The sequence below is a fragment of the Anoplopoma fimbria genome, chromosome 17, assembly GCF_027596085.1.
Source record: "Anoplopoma fimbria isolate UVic2021 breed Golden Eagle Sablefish chromosome 17, Afim_UVic_2022, whole genome shotgun sequence".
In the NCBI taxonomy this organism is placed as follows: Eukaryota; Metazoa; Chordata; class Actinopteri; order Perciformes; family Anoplopomatidae; genus Anoplopoma; species Anoplopoma fimbria.
Window position 1 is genome coordinate 2,821,412 of NC_072465.1, and position 19,759 is coordinate 2,841,170.

Here is a 19,759-nt window from a genome sequence, read left to right on the forward strand (position 1 = left end):
TATTTCAGTCAGAATGTCCGTGGCCACAATATTATTGAAATTGATTTTCTTTGGAGGGAAAACGTGTTCACCCCTTTTTATTTTTCTCTCTGTCCCATTTACTTTTTTTCATGTTAGTGATGTTACTGCAGATTCAGGAATATTCCATTCAGATTTTTGTTCCATCTGTTTGTTTAATGCTTCTTTAAGTGCTTTTATTAACCTCACTTAGCATTCAACGCAAACAATCTCAAATGAATTTAGAGCTTTTATTGAAATAATTCAGCAGGCTGATTATGCAGGATAATGTGTTATTGTTTTTGGGGACAAATAATAGGACATGGGTCGTTGCTGTTATTTTTATACTATGATTCCAAAAGCATTTGATTTATTTTGCATCCCATCACTCAACAAATTCAACCTTTTAGTTATTTGTTACTTATTGTTTCCGCACATTGAACATCATCCAAAGTACCCGCACTTTTTCATTCAAAGAAACAAATATTGAATTAAAACATTACATACATTAGTCTTGTGTTTTCATCATTTATTATTTTCATTTTTTTAAAAGAAGACTGCACAAGCCAAAGATGAATTCACCAGTTCAAATTCATCTGACGTATTTAAATGTCAGCAGCAGGGAGCTCAACAGTAAGAGCTCTTACTGTGGAAATAGAGCGGAGTGTAGCCACAGCATTGCATTTATTTGAGTATTAACATTAGATATGCACATCCCCATAAGCTCAACTAGAAATTCCCATCACAACGGCTGAGTTATTGCTCAGCAGCAGGATGCCTTCATTTCTCAGACGTAAAAACACACATCTTGAAATGTCTCTTTTCTGACCTCTAGAGGGCAACAGTGGTTAATTTTTGATCAAATATATAGAACGTTGTAGTATACTGTACTGTATGCATACAATGCAAAGGCATTCACATTATAAGTAGGTATTCAGCCCCGCACTGTTCTGCTTGAAGGGGACACATTGTGTGCATTACACATATTTACAGAAGCCAGTTCCCAAAACAAAGAGGCCTCTTGGTTTATTTGTCAGTCACATAATCAAACTTCTGGATTTCACTAAGAAGTACACATCCAACCATAAAGTCAACCCTGACCGGCCTAGCATCCACCACAGTTGTTTGTTTTCTGTCTTCCACTCACATTTGGTTTTCTTCCAAATGCTAAGCAAACATAACTTCCCCTTCCTAATTATTTATGTTAAACTATTACAATGTCACTGATTTGGCTGCTGCAATGCCTCTTCCACACCTACTGTGACCCAAAAATGCAAAAAAGGCTCTGAATTGGGAAAAGCCAGATAACCACTGGTATCTCTCTATCTTGGCAAGTGCTTTCTCTTGATGGCAGGCCTTTGTTTGGCTGTTGTGTTTGCCGGCTGGGGATGACTCCCAGCAAGGAAAATGGCTCAGGGGTGTCAATAGTCTGTTCCCTGGTTGCTGTCAATGCTCCCCCCGCCACCCTCCCCCCATCTATTTCAGTGGATGGCATCGTTAGCACCTGAAGGCCTTTTGTTTGACTTGAACTCAGTCGATGGCTTGATTTGATTTGTGACTGCCAGGAAAAAAAGTTGTGTGTCTGACTAGTTGTTTTTCTGAAACAAGCTGCGGTTTCAGTACTGTTATTTCACAGTTATCAACAAGTAAAAGAAAAAAGATTGACACATTTTAAGGATCTTAATGTCATGGGCGTTGAATATTCAGTCTTAAGAATAATAATGCTTCCATAACATAGCTTGAAGGCAATATATTGCAACAACTAACTTAATATCTCTTTCTCATATGAAGCCACTGACAGAATATTTTTAACATTTAAAACCGTTTCGTAACATATCATTTGTTTTTATTCCCATCTGACACATTTTCGGGCCCAAACCCTGCTGACTGTCACCCTTCCTCACACAACATCGTAGTCTGCCTGACAGATCAAACACAATGAGGCATTTCAAGTACGCTGAGGGAAGGAGGGGTTGGAACGGAGAAAATATTGTTCCACGATCTAACCATCACAAACTGAAAAGCAATGCTTTTTTTGAATGTATAAAAAGCCTAGAGACGTCAGTGACATACTTACAGAGAGAAAAGAGAGCTCATGCATTCAAACAAGCCTTCCCTCCAATACACACAGATATCACTGGGACACACCTAGGTCTATTTCCTGGACAGGGTTATCCATGATCCAAACGGCTGCGTTGTGGGGGGGTTTGCTGCTGTATTTGAGGGTGGCAACGATCCCCTATTTTGGTTTGATAGATTTGGTCTTTCAGAGTCAAAACTGCCATGCTATCATTTGCTGTCAACTGGATTTTCAGTGTTCTATTCAGCTGCACTACTTCAACCACAATAGTGAAGTTGTTTTCTTTCATCAATGCAAGCAGAACAATTGTACCATATCTTCTGTGATACCAATGTACTTTTAATTTTAGACTTTTTTTTCCCTCTAAAAATGGGTCTGACATCACACCTTATATAAAGTTTAGCTACCCTTTGACATTGTTTTGTTTCTGCATTCCAGGACTAAGAAAATAGTTTTATCAGTACAGGCTACAAGAGAAGAGAGACAGTTTAATCCCAGTGAGAGTCTACCTCAACTGGGATACCAACAGTGAATCCGCTCCCATACAGTAGTCCAAAGGCCTGCTTGCAAAAAACAAGCTCATTAGCATCTGTGCTTTGTTCCTCTGAGCGTGGCATAAAACTTGGAACGGGGTGAGGGGCAGAGCTCATACCACAAGAGATGAAATAGCAAAAAGCGTCCGTAAAAAGACTAGAACATATATTTTATGAAGCAAGCACATATTTTCAAGAATAGGATTTGTTCAATATTATACTCTTAAGGCTGTATGTAAGGGTTTGTGGGGTTTTAGTATAAAAAGGTTGTATTGTTTGAGACAAAGTTCTGAGTGAGAAGGTGTCTTGTTTATAAAATGAGATTTACCTAGATTCTTGTCACTATACTCTGGTAAAAATTTAAAGTATATGTGCAATACTGAGTAAAAGGGTTCTTTGATATTAAAATGAAACTAATAATCTTGCATTTCTCCCCCTGTGCTTCTTAAAGTTGTCTTCTGTAAATAGACCAGACTGAAAAATTGTCATCTTTTACAATGCTGTAGATCTATTTATACTATTTCAAGGTTGTTCAAATGTATAATGGAGAGACGTAACATTCAATAAAATGCACACAATACTTTCTCAAAAAGTTCATCGTAGTTTCCATGTTCTTACTGTTATGAAGCTGTTTGTCAACTTTTACCAACAAGATGCATTTTGTGGCTGTCATCTTTGTTCTGACTATGTGAGATGCAGTACTCTATATGGTTTGTTATTGTTTTCAATTCTAGCTTTAAATCTGTCTCTATATGATTTGATTTGTTTGGCTTTGCCCTACTCTTTCCAGCCTCAGAGCAGAAGCAGTAACAGAAGGTATATCCTCGTAGCACTTATTGCACTCGTATTAGTTGCTGCACTTACTGTATTCGTATCAGTTCGCTGCACTTATTGAATTTGTATTTGTTTACTGCACTTATCCTATTCGTAGTAGTTTGTAGCACTTACTATATTCGGATTAGTCTGTTGCAATTATTGTTTTCGTAGTAATCTGCCTCTGCACTATACTTTTGCTCTGGTTTATGCTTTAAGATGCTTGTTTAAGAAAGGAGATGCACTGATGACTTCTGGTGACTAGTAGTTCTCTTGAATACCTATGTTGAATACACTTCCTGTAAGTCGCTTTGGATAAAAGCGTCTGCTAAATGACTGTAATGTAATGTAATGTATATTTGAAAACACAACAACAGGTAGATTGCAGTTTTGTATCATCAATTTTAAAAATCTGAGCTCCCTCCTGCTCCTTTGGTCTGAGGAATCAAAGCCTGCCAATACATATTAGACTCAACCCAACATTAAAACTGATGTCTAACTATTAAATCTGACATGAGTCCAAATAACTCATTAATAGTGTTATGTGCGGTCCTCGCTCGACGCTTTCGACGTTTCTGATTTATGTAACCAGAACATTTTGCTCAACGTTACGTAAAGCACGGTATCCGTCTCCCGGGAAAGAAACAGGCCAAAATGGTAACAAAACGATCCCCACGGCTCTGTTAATACACAGGCTTGCGTGGATATAACCTAGGATATCATCAGCGTCGAGAAAGTAACATAGTTTCAATGACTGCGGTGTACTTTGAATGAAATGCTTCTCTCCCGTCAGTCACAATTACACAGAGAGGGGCTGCTGTCTGGCAGGGAGCGCTGTGATTGGCTAACGTCAAACCCAGAAGGCACAACGGAGCGCTGTGATTGGCTGACAGCTGTTGAAGAGGCGGGATCATTTCAAGCTGCGACTGTCAAGATTGGTAAAAAGCTGGCGCTGCTTGCTTGCAGGTAAAAAAAAAGAAAAAAAAAAAAAAAAAAAAAAAAAGGGAACAAGCGACGCAAAACAGAAAACATTTGTCTTGGCAGAAAGCGAAGGATGGAAACGGACTCGGAACCCCAAAAACGAGGCGTTTAAGTCGGCGGAGAAGGGAAAAAGAAAGAAGCGCAACACCTCCAGCTTCGGGAGAAAAGTGCCGTTGTGTCAAAACCTCGCTTTGTACAGCGAGCAACTTGGGACAGCTGCGTGTTTCCAACCATCAACAAAGAATGAAAGCATTCAAACGAGGTGAGCAACGCAAACATCGTGGTTTTAGTGTGTTTTAACCCCGACACACACCTTTATGTCCCGGGATGCCCGCCGTGGATGTTGTGTTGTGTGTTTTTGTCGCCTGTGAATGCAGCGTGTGTTCGAGGCTATCCAGCTAGTTATCTCTGGAGGCAGCAGGCATGGTGTCCATCTGGCGGCGTGACATGCGGGAGGCTGTGCTTTCTTTTCCTGCCTCCTTTGTGCGCTCCAGATGGCTCGTTTACCGAACTAGCTCCGTTTGTCTGTGTTTTATTTCCATGTAAAATGAAGCTTTATTCAGGAGGTTGTGTGTGTTTAACCGTATATCGCGGAGACAAAGCGAGCTGTTCTCCAAAAGTTGGTGTTTGGAGACTAACGGTCACACAAACCCTCTGGTCCGTGTGTTGTGAAGGCTGCTCACCCTTTAGCTCTCTGGAAGTCGGTTTTCTAACGAATATACTCCATTATATCACCACCCAATAAGCATAGTATCAACTTTGAATGTGGTAAACATTAAAAGTTGGTCAGTCTGGGCTTGTTGCTGATGTGACACAATGTAACTAACTCTAACTCTAACCTAACGTCAGTCTGAACTCTGTTTGTTTTATTAACTGAGTCTCACATTGAATGAGTATAAATATGATTCATCTTTAAATGTCTCTGTAATGGTTTAGTGGAGTTGAGGGAATGTAACTTTGTTATTAGAAGTAGGTTGTCTGTCAAGCATGGATGTGGCTAATGAATGGGAGACTGGCTTTACAGACTACAGGCTTTTATTACCCTTTTTTAAAAACAAATTAGACTTAATTGGACTCTAAAATTATTTAAAATGTATTCCATTCATTACTGAGTTTGAACAAAAATATTGGACGCTATGACTGACATCAATATTCTTGACAAATGTATGCAAAAATCACAATTTAGTGCAATGATCCAGGTTTCATGGTTGCATTATATCAGAGAAGACACTTGACAAACAAATGTTTCAGCACATGTTATTTAGCAAAGAATCATTTATTGGAACATCCCAAATGATCACTACATAAATCACCAGTTCCACTAAAACATTTAAATCAACAGCCACAACACATTCATTTTAGCTGCTCGTTCACAGAAATTGGGTAAAAAAATCCACTGCATTTGCATGTTTTTCTTTTATTTAAACCCCCACTTTTTCTAACTTGGTATTAGGACCCTCATTGTGGAGGAATGAAGAATTCAAAAGATTTGTCAACTGCTGCAGCAGTCTTGAGCCAAAGTGGCATGAGGTGAAAACGGCCTCCTTTGCATGGTCAATAGGTTCCTGGGCCACTGGCTACTGTGATGTTGATATGCACACAATCTTCTTTGTGAAGACAGCCGCTGCCCCGGGGGTCAGGTTTCACCCAGCCCCAGAGAAAGACATTCACTGCATTTTGTGGCCCACCCCTGGGATCAGGCTTACTCCATTTTGAGGGGAGATTCTCTCCAGTGGCCAACCATAGACTGACAGAAATCCCACAACAAAGTTCAAACCTCAGAGCCATTGTTAGAATTTGTTCAGACCAAGAACCTCACTTTAAATTGGGTAAAATTGGTTTTAGCTTTGTACACTTGTTCACTGCTTAGTGCCAAATCAGTGAAAAACACTTCTTGGAGTTTTCAAACCCCTCTCACAGGTTAATTTACAGTCATCTCACACCTTATTTAGCAAAATAAGGACACATGATAAGCAGCACTGAGGACTTGCTCTTTATACAAAAGGCCTAGCAGGTTTCATGTGAACAGGTTGGCTCAATGAATGACACTGACGTCTCGCCTCCTTTTCCTCAGCTCTGGAAGAGGAGCATCGCCCGGAGCAGGAGAACTCCTCGGCTGTGTCGGACAGCGACGACGGCTCCCCGCTCGACCTGTCAGGAAGGGGGCTCTTTGGGAAACGCCGTCGCCGCGGCAACCTGCCTAAGGAGGCGGTGCAGATTCTCCGGTGCTGGCTGTACGAGCACCGCTTCAACGCTTACCCGTCAGAGCAGGAGAAACTCAGTCTGTCGGGCCAGACCAACCTCTCTGTGCTGCAGGTGAGGAGCAGACTTCTATTTCATTTGTTTAGTGTTGCTTTTCCAGAAGCCCTCGGCACTTGACAGAGGAAATGACACTTGTGGTTTACACTGTTTCTGCATTCTTGTAATCATTTATTTTTTTTACCTCTGAAGTACAACAGGTTCCACTAAATGTTAATGCATTGTTTATATTCACTTGTACATTTGCAACAGAAGCAGGGCTGTAAATTGAATGAAGTCTGATTTTTTTTTTTTTTTTATTTCTTACTACTTTTATTTGTGAAGCACATAAGCGGGTGGTAAATCAAACAGTTTGGTTCTGCACACAAGAAATGGCCCATAACTATAGTTATAAAACCGTTTACATGCTTCTCACTCTTTTGTTTCTTTGTTACAAAATTGTACCTTTTTTTCCTAATTTATTTATTATTATTTATTTAAAATTAAAGCTTGTCACCAGCTTTTCAACCAACACAGTGAACAAGTGAAAGCAAAAGAAAAAACAATCAGATGTTATTTCCACACTGCTGCTGAGAATGAGATTTTCCCAGCCTCCCCTTTTCACTTCATTGCATCAGTAGACATTTCCTCTTTCCCTCTCAACACTCACAGGCATGCACCAACAGACAGGCGGCATTAAGGAAGGCATTTAAGATCAGCCACGAGGCAGCAGCAGAGTTTCTTGTTATGTAGTCAGTTCACTGGAATGCCTCTGGCTGGCTTCTCTGTGGCTCAGCATATTTGAGCTCAGACCTTCATTATTGCCAGCTGTCTGAGGGCTCTCATCTCTGTCTGTCTCCCTCTCTTTCTCCCTTGTGTGGGAGGTTGTACCACTAGAGGGGGTAATTTAGGCCTCAAGTACAGATGTAGATGAAGAAAAAGAAAAAAAGGGTAGGTGGTTATTAAAATCACAGGCCTCAGATTATTTTTAGATCTTGTATGGGAGGCAGTGGTTGAGTTATGGATCTGTCTTATTGAGTGTCTGAAGGTGTTGAGTAAAACATTTAATCATCAGAAATGTTGCAGTAATATCAATGCAGGCCCTCAAAAGAAAAATGTAAAAGTACATATTTCTGACTGAAAATACTTTTTTATTTATTTAAGTAAAACCTCCATGCAAGTAGCCAGTATCACTTGTGTTTATTCTAGAATTTCCTCCTCTTTTCCCAGATATGTAACTGGTTCATCAACGCACGTCGCCGCCTCCTCCCCGACCTGCTTCGCAAGGACGGCAAAGATCCCACAAAGTTCACCATCTCCCGCAAGGTCGGCGGTAAAAGCGAAGGCCACTCAACTAACGGAGGCGGAGCCAGCTCTCCAGAAAGCAGCTCTTCCACCGGCTCGTCTCAACAACGGCCCTCCGTCATCCGCTCCGCACCGACACTGGACCTCAGTCTCCTCGGGAGCACAGCGACGGCTATTCTGACAGGAGCAGGCTACCCTGGTAAGGAGGGGTCGGTCCAGGCGCTGATGAGGCTGGACACACAAAGTCTGCTGAGGGAAGCGGAGGAGCAGGGGGCTAGTATGCTTTGTCTAACCAGCACAGCGATGGCAGCTAGCCCCAACAGCGGCCTCTTCAACACGCCTCCACCGACTCCTCCCGAGCTGTTCCCCACCCAGGACTTTAGCGACCTGAGGCTCCTGGTGGATGCGGCTCTGCAGAGGGCAGCGGAGCAGGAGAACCTGAAGAGGCTCCAGGAGAGCCAGAACAGACCTACAGAGATGGAAAAGACTGAACTAGTGGAGGCAACGTGTAGTGCTTACAGCAGTGACATGGGGCCCACACCGCCTCCAGAGGACAGCCAACAAGTCATGGATCCTTCCAGGGTGCAGAGCCTGATGGAGAAGGCTATGGCTGTTCCAGCGTCGACTGTGACTTCAGTAAAGGATCCAGCGCCTCTGTCTTTAGCTGCCTCTGTACCGGTCCAATCCCCAGTGTTGGCATCAGCCCCGAGGCTTTCTCCTCTCCTGATGAATAAAGTCATCTGGAGCCCCTTAGACGAAGAAACCGCCAGAGCCTCCAGCCCAAACCAGCCTCAGCTCATCCCAGCCCATCTGCCTACTGTAGTGCCGTTGTCTGCCTCAGTTTTGGGTCAGCAGAATTCTCAGAAACCAGCTGCTGCTCCAGCCATCACCCCAGCTTCATCATCTGCTCCACCCTCCAGCTCAGTTCCAGCTCCACTGCAGATCTCTTTGCCATCAGCGGTCCTTGTCCCAGCCACAAGTCCCACCTCTGTCACGGCTCCTAGCCAGGCTTCATCCCACGCTGTAGCGCTTATTCCAGCGTCCACGCCTCCACCCATCACCTCTTTCACAGACCCCAGAGGATTCCCACTTTACCTGCCATTCCACAAGTCCCCCATAATCCCAGTCAGTGTTCCATGTCCATCCTCTGTTTCAACCGCACCGTCGTCTCCGGCCCCTGTTCAGAACCCAGTGTTTGCCCCCGCGCAAACTCCATCTCCTCTGCCCGCTTCAGCCCAAATATCCTCCACGCCAACGATTAAACCTCTTCTGGGCCTGGCTTCCTCCTCCTCCATCACCACCACCAGCACCACCAGCAGCGGTAGCAGGAATTCAGCTGTGGTGCCCAGTGTTTGGAGCATGGTCCATGCTGATACCAGGCAACCCAGTTCTCTTCAAGGGGTAAAGACCCCCATCACCACAGTGTGGGGCCCACAGCACAGCCTGCACACCGTGAGTGAAGCTGTTAACTAGGAGCCGGAAGTTGGCACCTTTTTTTTTTTTCTTCTTTTTTTTATAAATATATATATCTGGCAGGAGAGAAGCCAAACATTCCTGTTGGCTGGACAACAACACTGTATATAGGAGAATGTATCTTCATCACAAGCCCCTTTTGTCATTAACGCCTGTGCCTGCGGAAAACAGGGACTGAGATCAGATGTATGAACTGGGACAACGTGAAGCAACAGACATGAGGTGTTACAGAGACTTGCTGTTTCAAGCAACTTTTTATCGTTTAAATATGCCGTTCTCGACGGAGGCACCTGCTGGTAAGAACACTTTTGATGTCATATCTCGAAAAAGGAACATTCCTCAGTGCAGAGTAATTGTATTGTACAGTTTTTTTGATGCCATTTGTCTTTCCACAATTTCTAAATGAGGCTGAAATATCCCTTAATTGTACAAAATGTCGATTGGTGTCATTTTCAGGACCAGCAGTTAGCCTCTTTATTAGCAGTACAGGACTTTATTGAATGTACAAAAGACATAGATATCATTGGCTAGGCTTCCTATCATCCATTCCCCTCCAGGATAAAAAAGGAGGGCATGAATAGTTTTTCTCCACCACGCTCAGCAACAACAGCTTAGACCTCTGTAGTAATTCTGCTGGTTTTCTTAAGAATTTTGTGTTCTATCTTACTCTTTTACATTTCCCCCCTTTTTTTTCCCCTTGGAAATGACCAGAAGGTGAATCGATTGTACTGCATCGAGCCTTATTGAATGACTCGCCCCGATGAGTCTGTCTCCATCACCCCCCCCTTCTGTCTTTTTATAGCTAAGGAGATTCGTTGTCATCTCAACCTATCAACACATGCCCTCAAGCACCGCACGTTCCTTTGTTTGCCATTTCCAATGTATACATATGAGCCGTGTTTTTGCTGAAAGTGAAGCGGTTCTGTCCGTTACTTTCTGCGTCCTTGGTCAGTTGTGTATGATTTTTTTCAGGGATTGTTGTCGAGGAGGAGGGCTGTAGATACTGGACGAAGGGGAGAGGGTCACATTGGAATCTGTTACAGAAATCAATTTCAGAGGAGAGGCGAGCCGCCTGGTGATCTAATGACATCAAGCTCCTGGACTGAAACGTTTCTATGGCTGTGAGACTTGGCGCCTTTATCTTTTGTGGTGCAAAACACTTTAAATATTGGATCTTCTTGTTTGGGGGGGAAAATATAAATTATCCAAATTTCCCAGTCGATTTAAGGCCTTATGATTTGTTTAAGGTATTTCAACCCTGAATGTCTTACAAGTGGAAAGATGAACTGATCCGCATAGTGGCTTGGCAAAGCAAATGTAGCAGATTTACTGAAATAGATGGCATGTAGAAGTATGTTTCTCCTCATCAGTGCTTTCCACCTGTGTTTAGAAGTTAGTTTCTAATCCTTCACAGAGCTGTAGTTTCAATGAAACTGTCGTAGCATAAACCACAATATTTTGGGCATTTATTACCGGTAGCATCACGTGGAAAAAGGTCCTATGTGAATAATACTTAAGCAGGATTGTGCATCAGATCTTCAATACTGTCATGTTTCCCAGTGTCATTGAGCTGTGCTGTGTTCAAACGGTTACATTTTACTTGTGCAAGGAGTTGGGGAAGACAAAAGGATTGTTAGGTTGTTAGGTCAGAGTACTGCTGAGTACGGACACCATCATCATCAGAAAAAACATTCATGCTCAACTCTCCTCTTATTCCCACTTCTCTTTTGTTTTGTATGTCCCTCCTCACTGCCAGTGGTGCTCTGTGGATGTTGATGGAAGTGTTTTACTTTTGGGTTGTTTTTTTTGTTGTTACAGGTACTCACTAGACTGATGTGCATTTATACCTCAATTTACACAGGTCATGTCAGGCTTGGGTCAAATGTAGAATACTAAGTATTAAAGTAATATTTTTATTGTTCATACTACATCATGCCACTGTGACAACACCTTAATCAGTTGAGATATACTGGAAATGGCTGGCTTAAAATTGTGCAGACAGGTTTTGGTTTTTTTTAGCAACGTTTATATGTGATTTTAGATTCAAAATGACACTCCACTCCGATCAGACAATGTGATGATGCGTGTAAATATTTTCAGTCATGTTTTTTTCTTTTTTTTTTTCTTTTTGTATTGGCATGGACTTTATCTCGAACTATGTATTTTCTTTACAGCCAAATGCATTCAAAATGTTTTTCCAAGTCCATGTTGTGAATCATGACTGACCGTTGGCAGTAAGACTGGCTGCTGTGCCTTAAACCTACAACTGAGGGACTAATGTCCCTTTTTTATATAAAAACTTCTCAATAGTCTGTGCAATATATGCCTTAAACTTTAAATGTGTGTTTTGTATAAACATTTCAAAGAAATAAAAGTTCAGTTTTTCATAAATGCTATTTCAGTGTTTTGTTGCTTATTAAAGCTTTAGTTTATTTTGATTTAATCATGATATTGCTTACTTTCTTACAAAAGCCTTTTTCCACAGATGGGTCCTGGTTATGTGCATGTTGGCCCTTTCTCACACTGGCATTGCTGACTGAGACACCTGGGTAGTGGAGTAGTTTGGTTTAAATATGATTAGTAACCATTTAAAATTGTTAAATGTTAAGTTTCCTTTTTACAAGTCAAAATGTTGAAAAGGCCCATGGTGCAAAATATTAACACCAATTTTCCTTATTTTTTTCTTTTCTTAATATAGATTTCTATTTTGTATTTCTTCCCTAGGGATCAATAGGAAAAAAGGTGATGTCATAATTATGTGCACCTATCAGGATTGATCAAATATTTGAATTTGAATCTAATGACATTTGTTGGGTGGTTCAGCCACAATCAAATTTTAAAACCACTCCTAACAGTCACAATAAAGCAAATTATTGGTTTTAGTGTATCTCTAAATGCAGAAGTGAACATTTATTTACATTAACACATAAAAGTTAAAATAAAGTTTCCAAGTAAGTGCATTCATAGTCATGTATCGGCTCAAACTACAAAGTTTTTGGGAAACCGGTGGTAGTGCAAAGTACAGTTTACTGCTTTGTTGGACAAAGCGCTAAAACATCCGAAAGCACTGATGATGATGAAAGCATGTGACAAAACACCACAAACACACATATTAACTGTTTTTGCGATCAACAACATGAATAAACTTTATTTGCCTGAGCAACAATTCAAGCCTGAATTCCTTCAACAACACAAACTTACCTGATCCTTCAACAAGTACAGTCTAAAAGCTTCAATTGCCATTAAATCAAGCAGGAGTACTCGTCAATTTTAATAAACATACTCCAAATGATCAGATTTCTTTTTATCCATTTCTAATGCAGGGATACAAATATTACAGATATCGAGGCTTGTTGCAGTGCTAGTGCAGGTGTGGTAGCTAATTGGCAGTTTAGAGGTAAACATTGCTGGTGTTCGTGGCACTGAGTCTTACAGTCCACACACACACACGCACGCACACGATTTGATGCGTCTCAAACGTCCAACCAGCAGTCTGTGAAGACGCAGGAGACTTGTAGCTATGAGATGCAAATACACCTCTCTTCATGGTAACGGTCATTGATATAGCAAAATATTTCTGTGGTTCCGAGATTAATCCAAAGCTCATACCTTTAATGAACATGTACATCTAAATAACTTCAACACAATGGCCACTTCTGCACTTTAAAAAAAAAAGACTGATAATGTGTCTTTCAGTTTCATAAAACCTACAAGGTCCGCAAAGGTAAGAGCTAAGCGTTGATATGAGGTGCTGTATGTGTGCGGGGGTCCAAAGGAAGTCGGTGTCTCCCACTACTCGTCATCCTTGTCTTTGGCGCCGTGTTTGAGGATGCGTGTGAACTCTGCGTAGTTGAAGTTGCCCTTCTGGTCAATGGGCGCCTCGCGGAACAGCTCGTCCACCTCTTCGTCTGTGAAGCGATCGCCCATGGTGGTCAGCAGCTCCCTCAGATGGTCCTCGTGGATCACACCTTGGACACAGGTAAGACCCGTTAAGCTCCAAACACTGACAGTAAAAAAAAAAAAAAAAAAGGGCCATGATCTGTGGTAACAGTGTTGTGTTTTTTGCTGACTCACCAGATCCCTCTTCATCGAAGCAGGCGAAGGCGTTGCGAATGACGTCTTCGGGGTCCGTCCCGTTGAGCCTCTCTCCAAACATGGTGAGGAACATGGTGAAGTTGATGGGCCCTGGTGCTTCGCTCATCATCCCCTCGAGGTATTCATCAGAGGGGTTCTTACCTGAGGACGAACAACACTGTTACATGTGCGGTCTTTATCTTGGGGCTTCTAGAAGAAGCCTGCTGCTAAAAACAGTGTTCAATAGTACAGGATTTTGTTGTGAAGAACTTATTAAAATTGCAATCTAGCAGTTTTGAAGGAATCTTTCAGAGGCAAATCATTTTTTTAAATGTTTCTCATCTACATGTAAAAGGAAAATTAAAGGCAAACTCCAGCAGTGTAGCCTTGCATTTCCACAAAGTTGGAAAACTTGGGAGAGACATTAAAATGGTAAAATGTAAGAGGCACAGGTGAAGATATCCTGACTTTTAGCTGGATCCATAAATTTCCCATAATGCAGCTCTATGGCATCTTTAGTTACAAACCAAATAATTACCCACGTCTTTCAAACGCCTCACTATATATATATAAGGCTTTCTGAAGTGAATAAATGTGTAGTTTCCAAGCCCAAACTGAAATTATTTGAGTTTTTTTCTCAGCCTTTAGCGAGCTATGTCGGAGTTACAGAATGTACTAAACTACTGTTCACATGTTGAGCGCTACTCCTCATGACAAGCAAACTAAATTTCATATTTAAAATAGCTGTAGTGGCCTGTTATAAGCAGTTGGATATTTATGATTTGAAACCTGCACTTGTAGCCATCAAAAAAGCAAAGTGTAGTGAGAAGATGCCAGTGTACCCAGAGAGGCCAGCATGTCGTGCAGATCCTCCTTGTCGATGAAACCGTCTCTGTTCTGGTCGATCATGTTGAACGCCTCCTTGAACTCCTGGATCTGAGACTGGTCGAACATGGCGAAGACGTTGGAGGTGGCCCTCTGAGGACGCTTCTTGGTGGTCTTTCCCTTGGCACGCTTGCTCGACATGGTGGCGGTTGGGTCTGGGCCTGTGCACATTCAAAAGGCATATCTCGTGGATTAGATCGCAATAATGCTGCACCATCAACGACAGCATGGCTTGCGTGTACTGGTTGTTACTACAGCTTGACATGAATACTGATTTCAGCATCCATTTGAAAAAAGATGAGTTGAATTTTATGCATATTTTGCATTTTACAGATCTAAAAAGGTTGAGCACTGCATCCATGTGTTCTTCTATATTTTCTCTTCTGTTCGCCCCAAGCAGGAGAATCTTTTTCTCTGGCTTCCTCTAGAGAGATATTCACACTCTGCCTAAATGTCAGGTACAGTGATGGGTGTGAAAATGACATGTCTCCACTGTGCACGCTGCAGCTAACTTCAGATCCTTCTAGAATTAGACCTGTCAATCATGTTCAGGTCTGCAAGGATTTGTCCTGCGTTGTGTGTATGTGTCCTGTGATTGTGTTGTACCCAGTGGGAAATAGCAGACAGAGGACAGACGGACAGGCTGGACAGGCGGGAGGGAGCAGGTGAGCGTGGCTGATTAGTCGCATATGAGGTATGACATCATACCCTGCGAAGGGCTGAGGTGAATACCAACTCACACAATGACAAAATTTACTCATATGAAGTGTGAGATCGCACACCCTTTCCTCAAATGCAATGATTTTTTTTTGTCTTTAATATTACATCATTTAGCAAACTTACATTTTTCAGATAGAAGTATGAACATACTATTTTGTTGTATGTGATATAAGACCTTAGTGGGAAATTGTGTCTCAAATGCATCTTTAAATGTGCTGTGCTTAGTCCAACACCGGAAAGCTATAGCATTCCCAAAGTGTTAATCAGGTCCAGACAAGTCACTTCCTCTCAAATGTTGGCAAAACAAGGGCAACTGAAAATCCCTAAAATAAACATAAGCTTTGTTAAGGATAAGACAGATAACAGACGTAATCTAAATAATTCTTATGGTTACCAAAATTTGAACACATTTCTGTTTTTAGAAAAATACACCTAGACATCCATGTATTTTATAGCACAATATATTAAAGGCTACACAGCAGTGTAAGCCAACACTTATAAATAGCGCTTTCCTGTCCTATATTCAACAAATCTCTGTCTCCAAGGACACTGTCTGTCATCGTATTTAATGGGCTGGAATAGTCTTTCCCTGTATGCAGTCCCTGTTGCTGGTATGATTGCACTCCGAAAGGTTAGTAAAGGCAGTGTTGAGCTGCTTTGACTATCAATTTATCTCAAATCTTTCTCTGAGTCTAGAGACCTTTCTTCCTCTGTTGGTCTCTATACAAATGAAGGCTACTGTATCACTAGGGCAGAATTATAAAGTGAATTGTAAATGCAAATAAGTAAGACCAGCCGGTTCTGTCCAGTGTCTATTATCTTGATGATTGGCCACAGTAGCATTTATATAAAAGGCATTAAATCCCAAAATGGATCTGTGTGTTTAGGTTCTCAGCATTTAAGGTTACAGTAAGGAAATTCACGTACTTGCTCTCAATACCAAACACACACACACACACACACAGTTTTTATCAGCTGTTATTTCACTCTTTCGTGTCTCACACTGCAGACACATGTTGGATCAGTCTCTCCTTTCATTTCACTACTCTTTGGCTGCTTGTGTCCCATCATGTGCCAGAAAAAAAAAGGAGAAATCTGGAAGGTGTGTGCTGTTGGCCCAAAGCCCTTTCATTCTCCATCTAACAGTTGCAGAGGAAGCTGGAAACAAAAACGGCATCTAGCTCCAATTTAAGGTTTCTGGGAACAGAGGAATTCCACAGTCTCAGTCCTGTTTGGCTCCTCTGATACAGTACAGTAGGGTTATGTTTCCTGGAGAGGCTGACTGTCTGTTTCAAGCAATCAATAGGAAAGATTCTTTGACTCGTGGGATTATTTCACAACCTGATGTCCAGGTGCCGTAGCAACAGCCGAAATATTCTGCATTCTACGCAGAGTGAATCAACAACGATTCATAAAGAGGCTGAGAACAACTAGTTTTGGGACTTCAGCGACATCAGCATTTGGATGACGTGCCTCGATTGTATTTGTTCTCTGTCCACCACAGCTCCTCTGAGAACCCTTTCATCCAGTGGGACGACAAAGCCTCTCTGTCCCTTCACCCAGCAAGAACACACACACACACACACACACACACACGCACTTTGATATCACCAAACAGTCAAGCTGTCATCCTTCACTCTAACTCCAGGCCTCACAGGTCACCACTACTCCAGTGAAGACTGAAACGCCAACGGTCAGGAATTCCAAAAACAAACAGAGAGTTAAGTGGAAGTTAAGCTCTCATCGCCTATGAACAGACAACATCAGATGCCTGAATGTCTGTGTGTGTAAGAATGTGTGTGTGTGTGTGTGTGTGTGAGAGAGAGAGATCTAAATGGGTCACCTGCATTCAGAAATTCCTCTGTCTAATGTGCCGTAGTGATGAGATAGAAGTACATTTCTCATGTATACAGTACATTTACACTGCATACCCAAACATATACGCAGGTCTTTATCGTATAAAGTATTTATCGTATTTACAAGTGTCTCTTCATGTTGATTAACAGATGAAACAGCAACATTGTAACTTATCTGGTAACTTCATCAAAGATCCACTGGACCTCTCTGTAACTTTATCCTCTACCTCACTCTAAGCACTGATAGTTGAGCATTGTACCACTGAGCTCTTAAACATTCAGTTCTTTCTAAAAAAAAAAAACCCACATCAAATATGATCTTTTTAACACTTTGTATGCATCCAGTGGTAAAATCAGCTTTCTTTCTCACCTTGGCTTCAGGTAGAAAAATATCTGGAAGTCCCTCAAACTCCTTTTGTCTGGGTCCAACACAGCAGTGCGAAGGGAAGCAGGCAGTCCACTTGGAAAGTTTGTTTAAAGAATCAGTCTCCCGGTGGGTCCCTCCCCTTTCTGCCCCGGCCAATGGAGAGGAAGGCCTGTCCCATACAAAGACATCTCAGGCCAGGCTGTTTCTCCATACAAGGCAAAAGAATGCACAGGCTGCAGCATGCCACTGCCACAGACGCTGCTCGGGATGTTTGGGGAAAAGGCAGAAATGACAGGAACTACGATAAGGCTGCCTTATTTAGAGAAAAGGGCCTAAACATTTAGAGGAGGCGCTGTACGGTGGAGTGTGGAAACATGTGGGACAGAGTTGTGAGCAGACGCAGAGCAGTTTTGAAAGCCAGTGTTTCTGTTGTAGGGCTGTGGCTCTCCTTAAATAGGCAGCTTGGCCATCACTGGGGCCTGAACGTGAAGGGAACACCTTAAATGATGTCATGGAGTTAACATACAAACCTACAATACACATACACACCGACAATTATTCACTGTAAGAAGATTTGCACTGCTGCAGCTGTTTAATCTGACAAAGCTGCTGAAGGTGTGTTTTTTTTGTTTGTTAAGATATTGATACCTACTGTCTTGATAGAATAAATGAATGTGGAACATCTTCTTCACCTTAATTGGGCACTGCATAGTGCACAAGATAACGTATGCTTTGGGTTGGGTTTTTACTTTAATTGCAAATAATATATATGTTTTTTTGCAACCCCATAGCCCTTCTTTATTCTTTGTCCATGTTATAGGTATAACACACAAAAAGTTGTGTTTATTTATTTGTAAAATTAACATTTAGTCTTTTTAGTGTTGCTGTGATGATAATGATAAAGTGCCCAGCCTTCTGCGCATTGACATTTTGATTTACAATTTACTACATAGTTCTATGCTTGTATAGACTCAAAAGTATTTAATGTCTCTCTCATTATACTGAGTGTGCATTCTAAGAATATTTTAATATTTGTTTTATCATTAAAACAGAAGATCATCCATTTTGTTTAAGCAAGGCAGCATACCCACATTTTAGTAAACATTTAGAGGAGTGAAATTAAATTATTGTTATTTTATTGAGATGAACTTATGGAAAAATAGATACAGAGGAGCATAGAGGCGTTCTGGCAAAGAAAGGAGTTGTCTCAGTTAAGGCTCTGGGCAGGTGCAGTGATGCCCTCTGCTGGGCCAGACTAGTTATCATTTCTGAAATACTGAAAACCGTGAATGAATGAATGAATGATAGGATGACTCAAATAATGTGGGAGGGCTGTGAAATTGTTCGGTCTGGCTGCATACACATGAAGTTGTGAGCAACACATATGGTGCATATGCAAGTTATTTTTACAATTCATTATCTGTCATACATAAAAATATCTCACAGTGGGTAGTGTCTCAGAGATACTGTTACAGTTATCTCTTTCTGTCTGTAATTTATACTGTCAGTCGCTCACAAAGTTGACTTACGTAAAGAAGAATGTTTTGTGAACCCTCTTCATTTGACAGATATTTATATACAAAGCTTTGCAGCATGTATTTTTTATTGTGTCTGCATGTTTTTTGGCACTATTGCATCAGAAGCTCCTGTATAGCACAGCGGTCTCTGCCACTAGTTCAGTTTAAGGATGCCTTTTGTATGCTGACACCTGTGGATTCACTGGATACAGTAGCTTCAACCCACGGAATAAATTTAGCACAACAACATCCTCTGAACCTATGACCAGAAGAGGCACTTTTGTTTGTGTCCGCTGTTTGATCGAGCTGTCCATTTATTTTACTGTCCATTCATATGTAACATACACTTCATAATGTTATATGAAGACATGTTGAATGTAAGAGTAAATCAAGTATCTTTCCTCTCAAATAAGTTCTGTAACATTACATTACATTACAGTCATTTAGCAGACGCTTTTATCCAAAGCGACTTACAATAAGTGTATTCAACATAGGTATTCAAGAGAACTAAGTCACCAGAAGTCATAAGTGCATCTCCTTTCTTAAACAAGCATCTCAAAGCATAAGCCAGAGCAAAAGTATAGTGCAGAGGCAGATTACTACGAAAACAATAATTGCAACAGACTAATACGAATATAGTAAGTGCTACAAACTACTACGAATAGGATAAGTAACAATACTATTGCATCACCAGATATGATCAGAGTCTTTCATTAAAAAGTAGAATTTGTCAGCCCGTAACATGCAACAGAAGCTTTTCTTGTTTGTACAGGTGACTTTGAGCTAAACTAAAAACTGATTTATGTCTCTGTTCTCAGAATTAGTGCAGCCAAACTCAATATTTGCCAGATACAAATATGTCAATATTTTAGTAACATATTTCATGAACAGTAAAATATGATTATTCCTTGTTTATTCCT

The 19,759-nt window shown here is 41.3% G+C and overlaps 2 protein-coding genes across 2 annotated transcripts; one reads left to right on the forward strand and one right to left on the reverse strand.

Annotated features, from left to right (window-relative positions):
- Positions 1–4,412: 4,412 nt before the first annotated feature.
- On the forward strand, positions 4,413–11,800 carry LOC129105719 (mucin-5AC-like). The gene is made up of 3 exons (XM_054616890.1): positions 4,413–4,666; positions 6,479–6,720; positions 7,873–11,800. Exons 1-3 carry the CDS (start codon positions 4,648–4,650, stop codon positions 9,418–9,420), a joined length of 1,809 nt encoding a protein of 602 aa, XP_054472865.1. The 5' UTR covers positions 4,413–4,647; the 3' UTR covers positions 9,421–11,800.
- A 908-nt stretch (positions 11,801–12,708) lies between these two features.
- myl9b (myosin, light chain 9b, regulatory) lies at positions 12,709–17,460 on the reverse strand. The gene is made up of 4 exons (XM_054616131.1): positions 17,326–17,460; positions 14,337–14,540; positions 13,495–13,656; positions 12,709–13,388 (listed from the first exon to the last, which is right to left on the reverse strand). The coding sequence occupies exons 2-4, from the start codon at positions 14,518–14,520 to the stop codon at positions 13,213–13,215; spliced, it is 522 nt and encodes a 173-aa protein (XP_054472106.1). The 5' UTR covers positions 14,521–14,540; positions 17,326–17,460; the 3' UTR covers positions 12,709–13,212.
- Between the last annotated feature and the right edge of the window lie 2,299 nt (positions 17,461–19,759).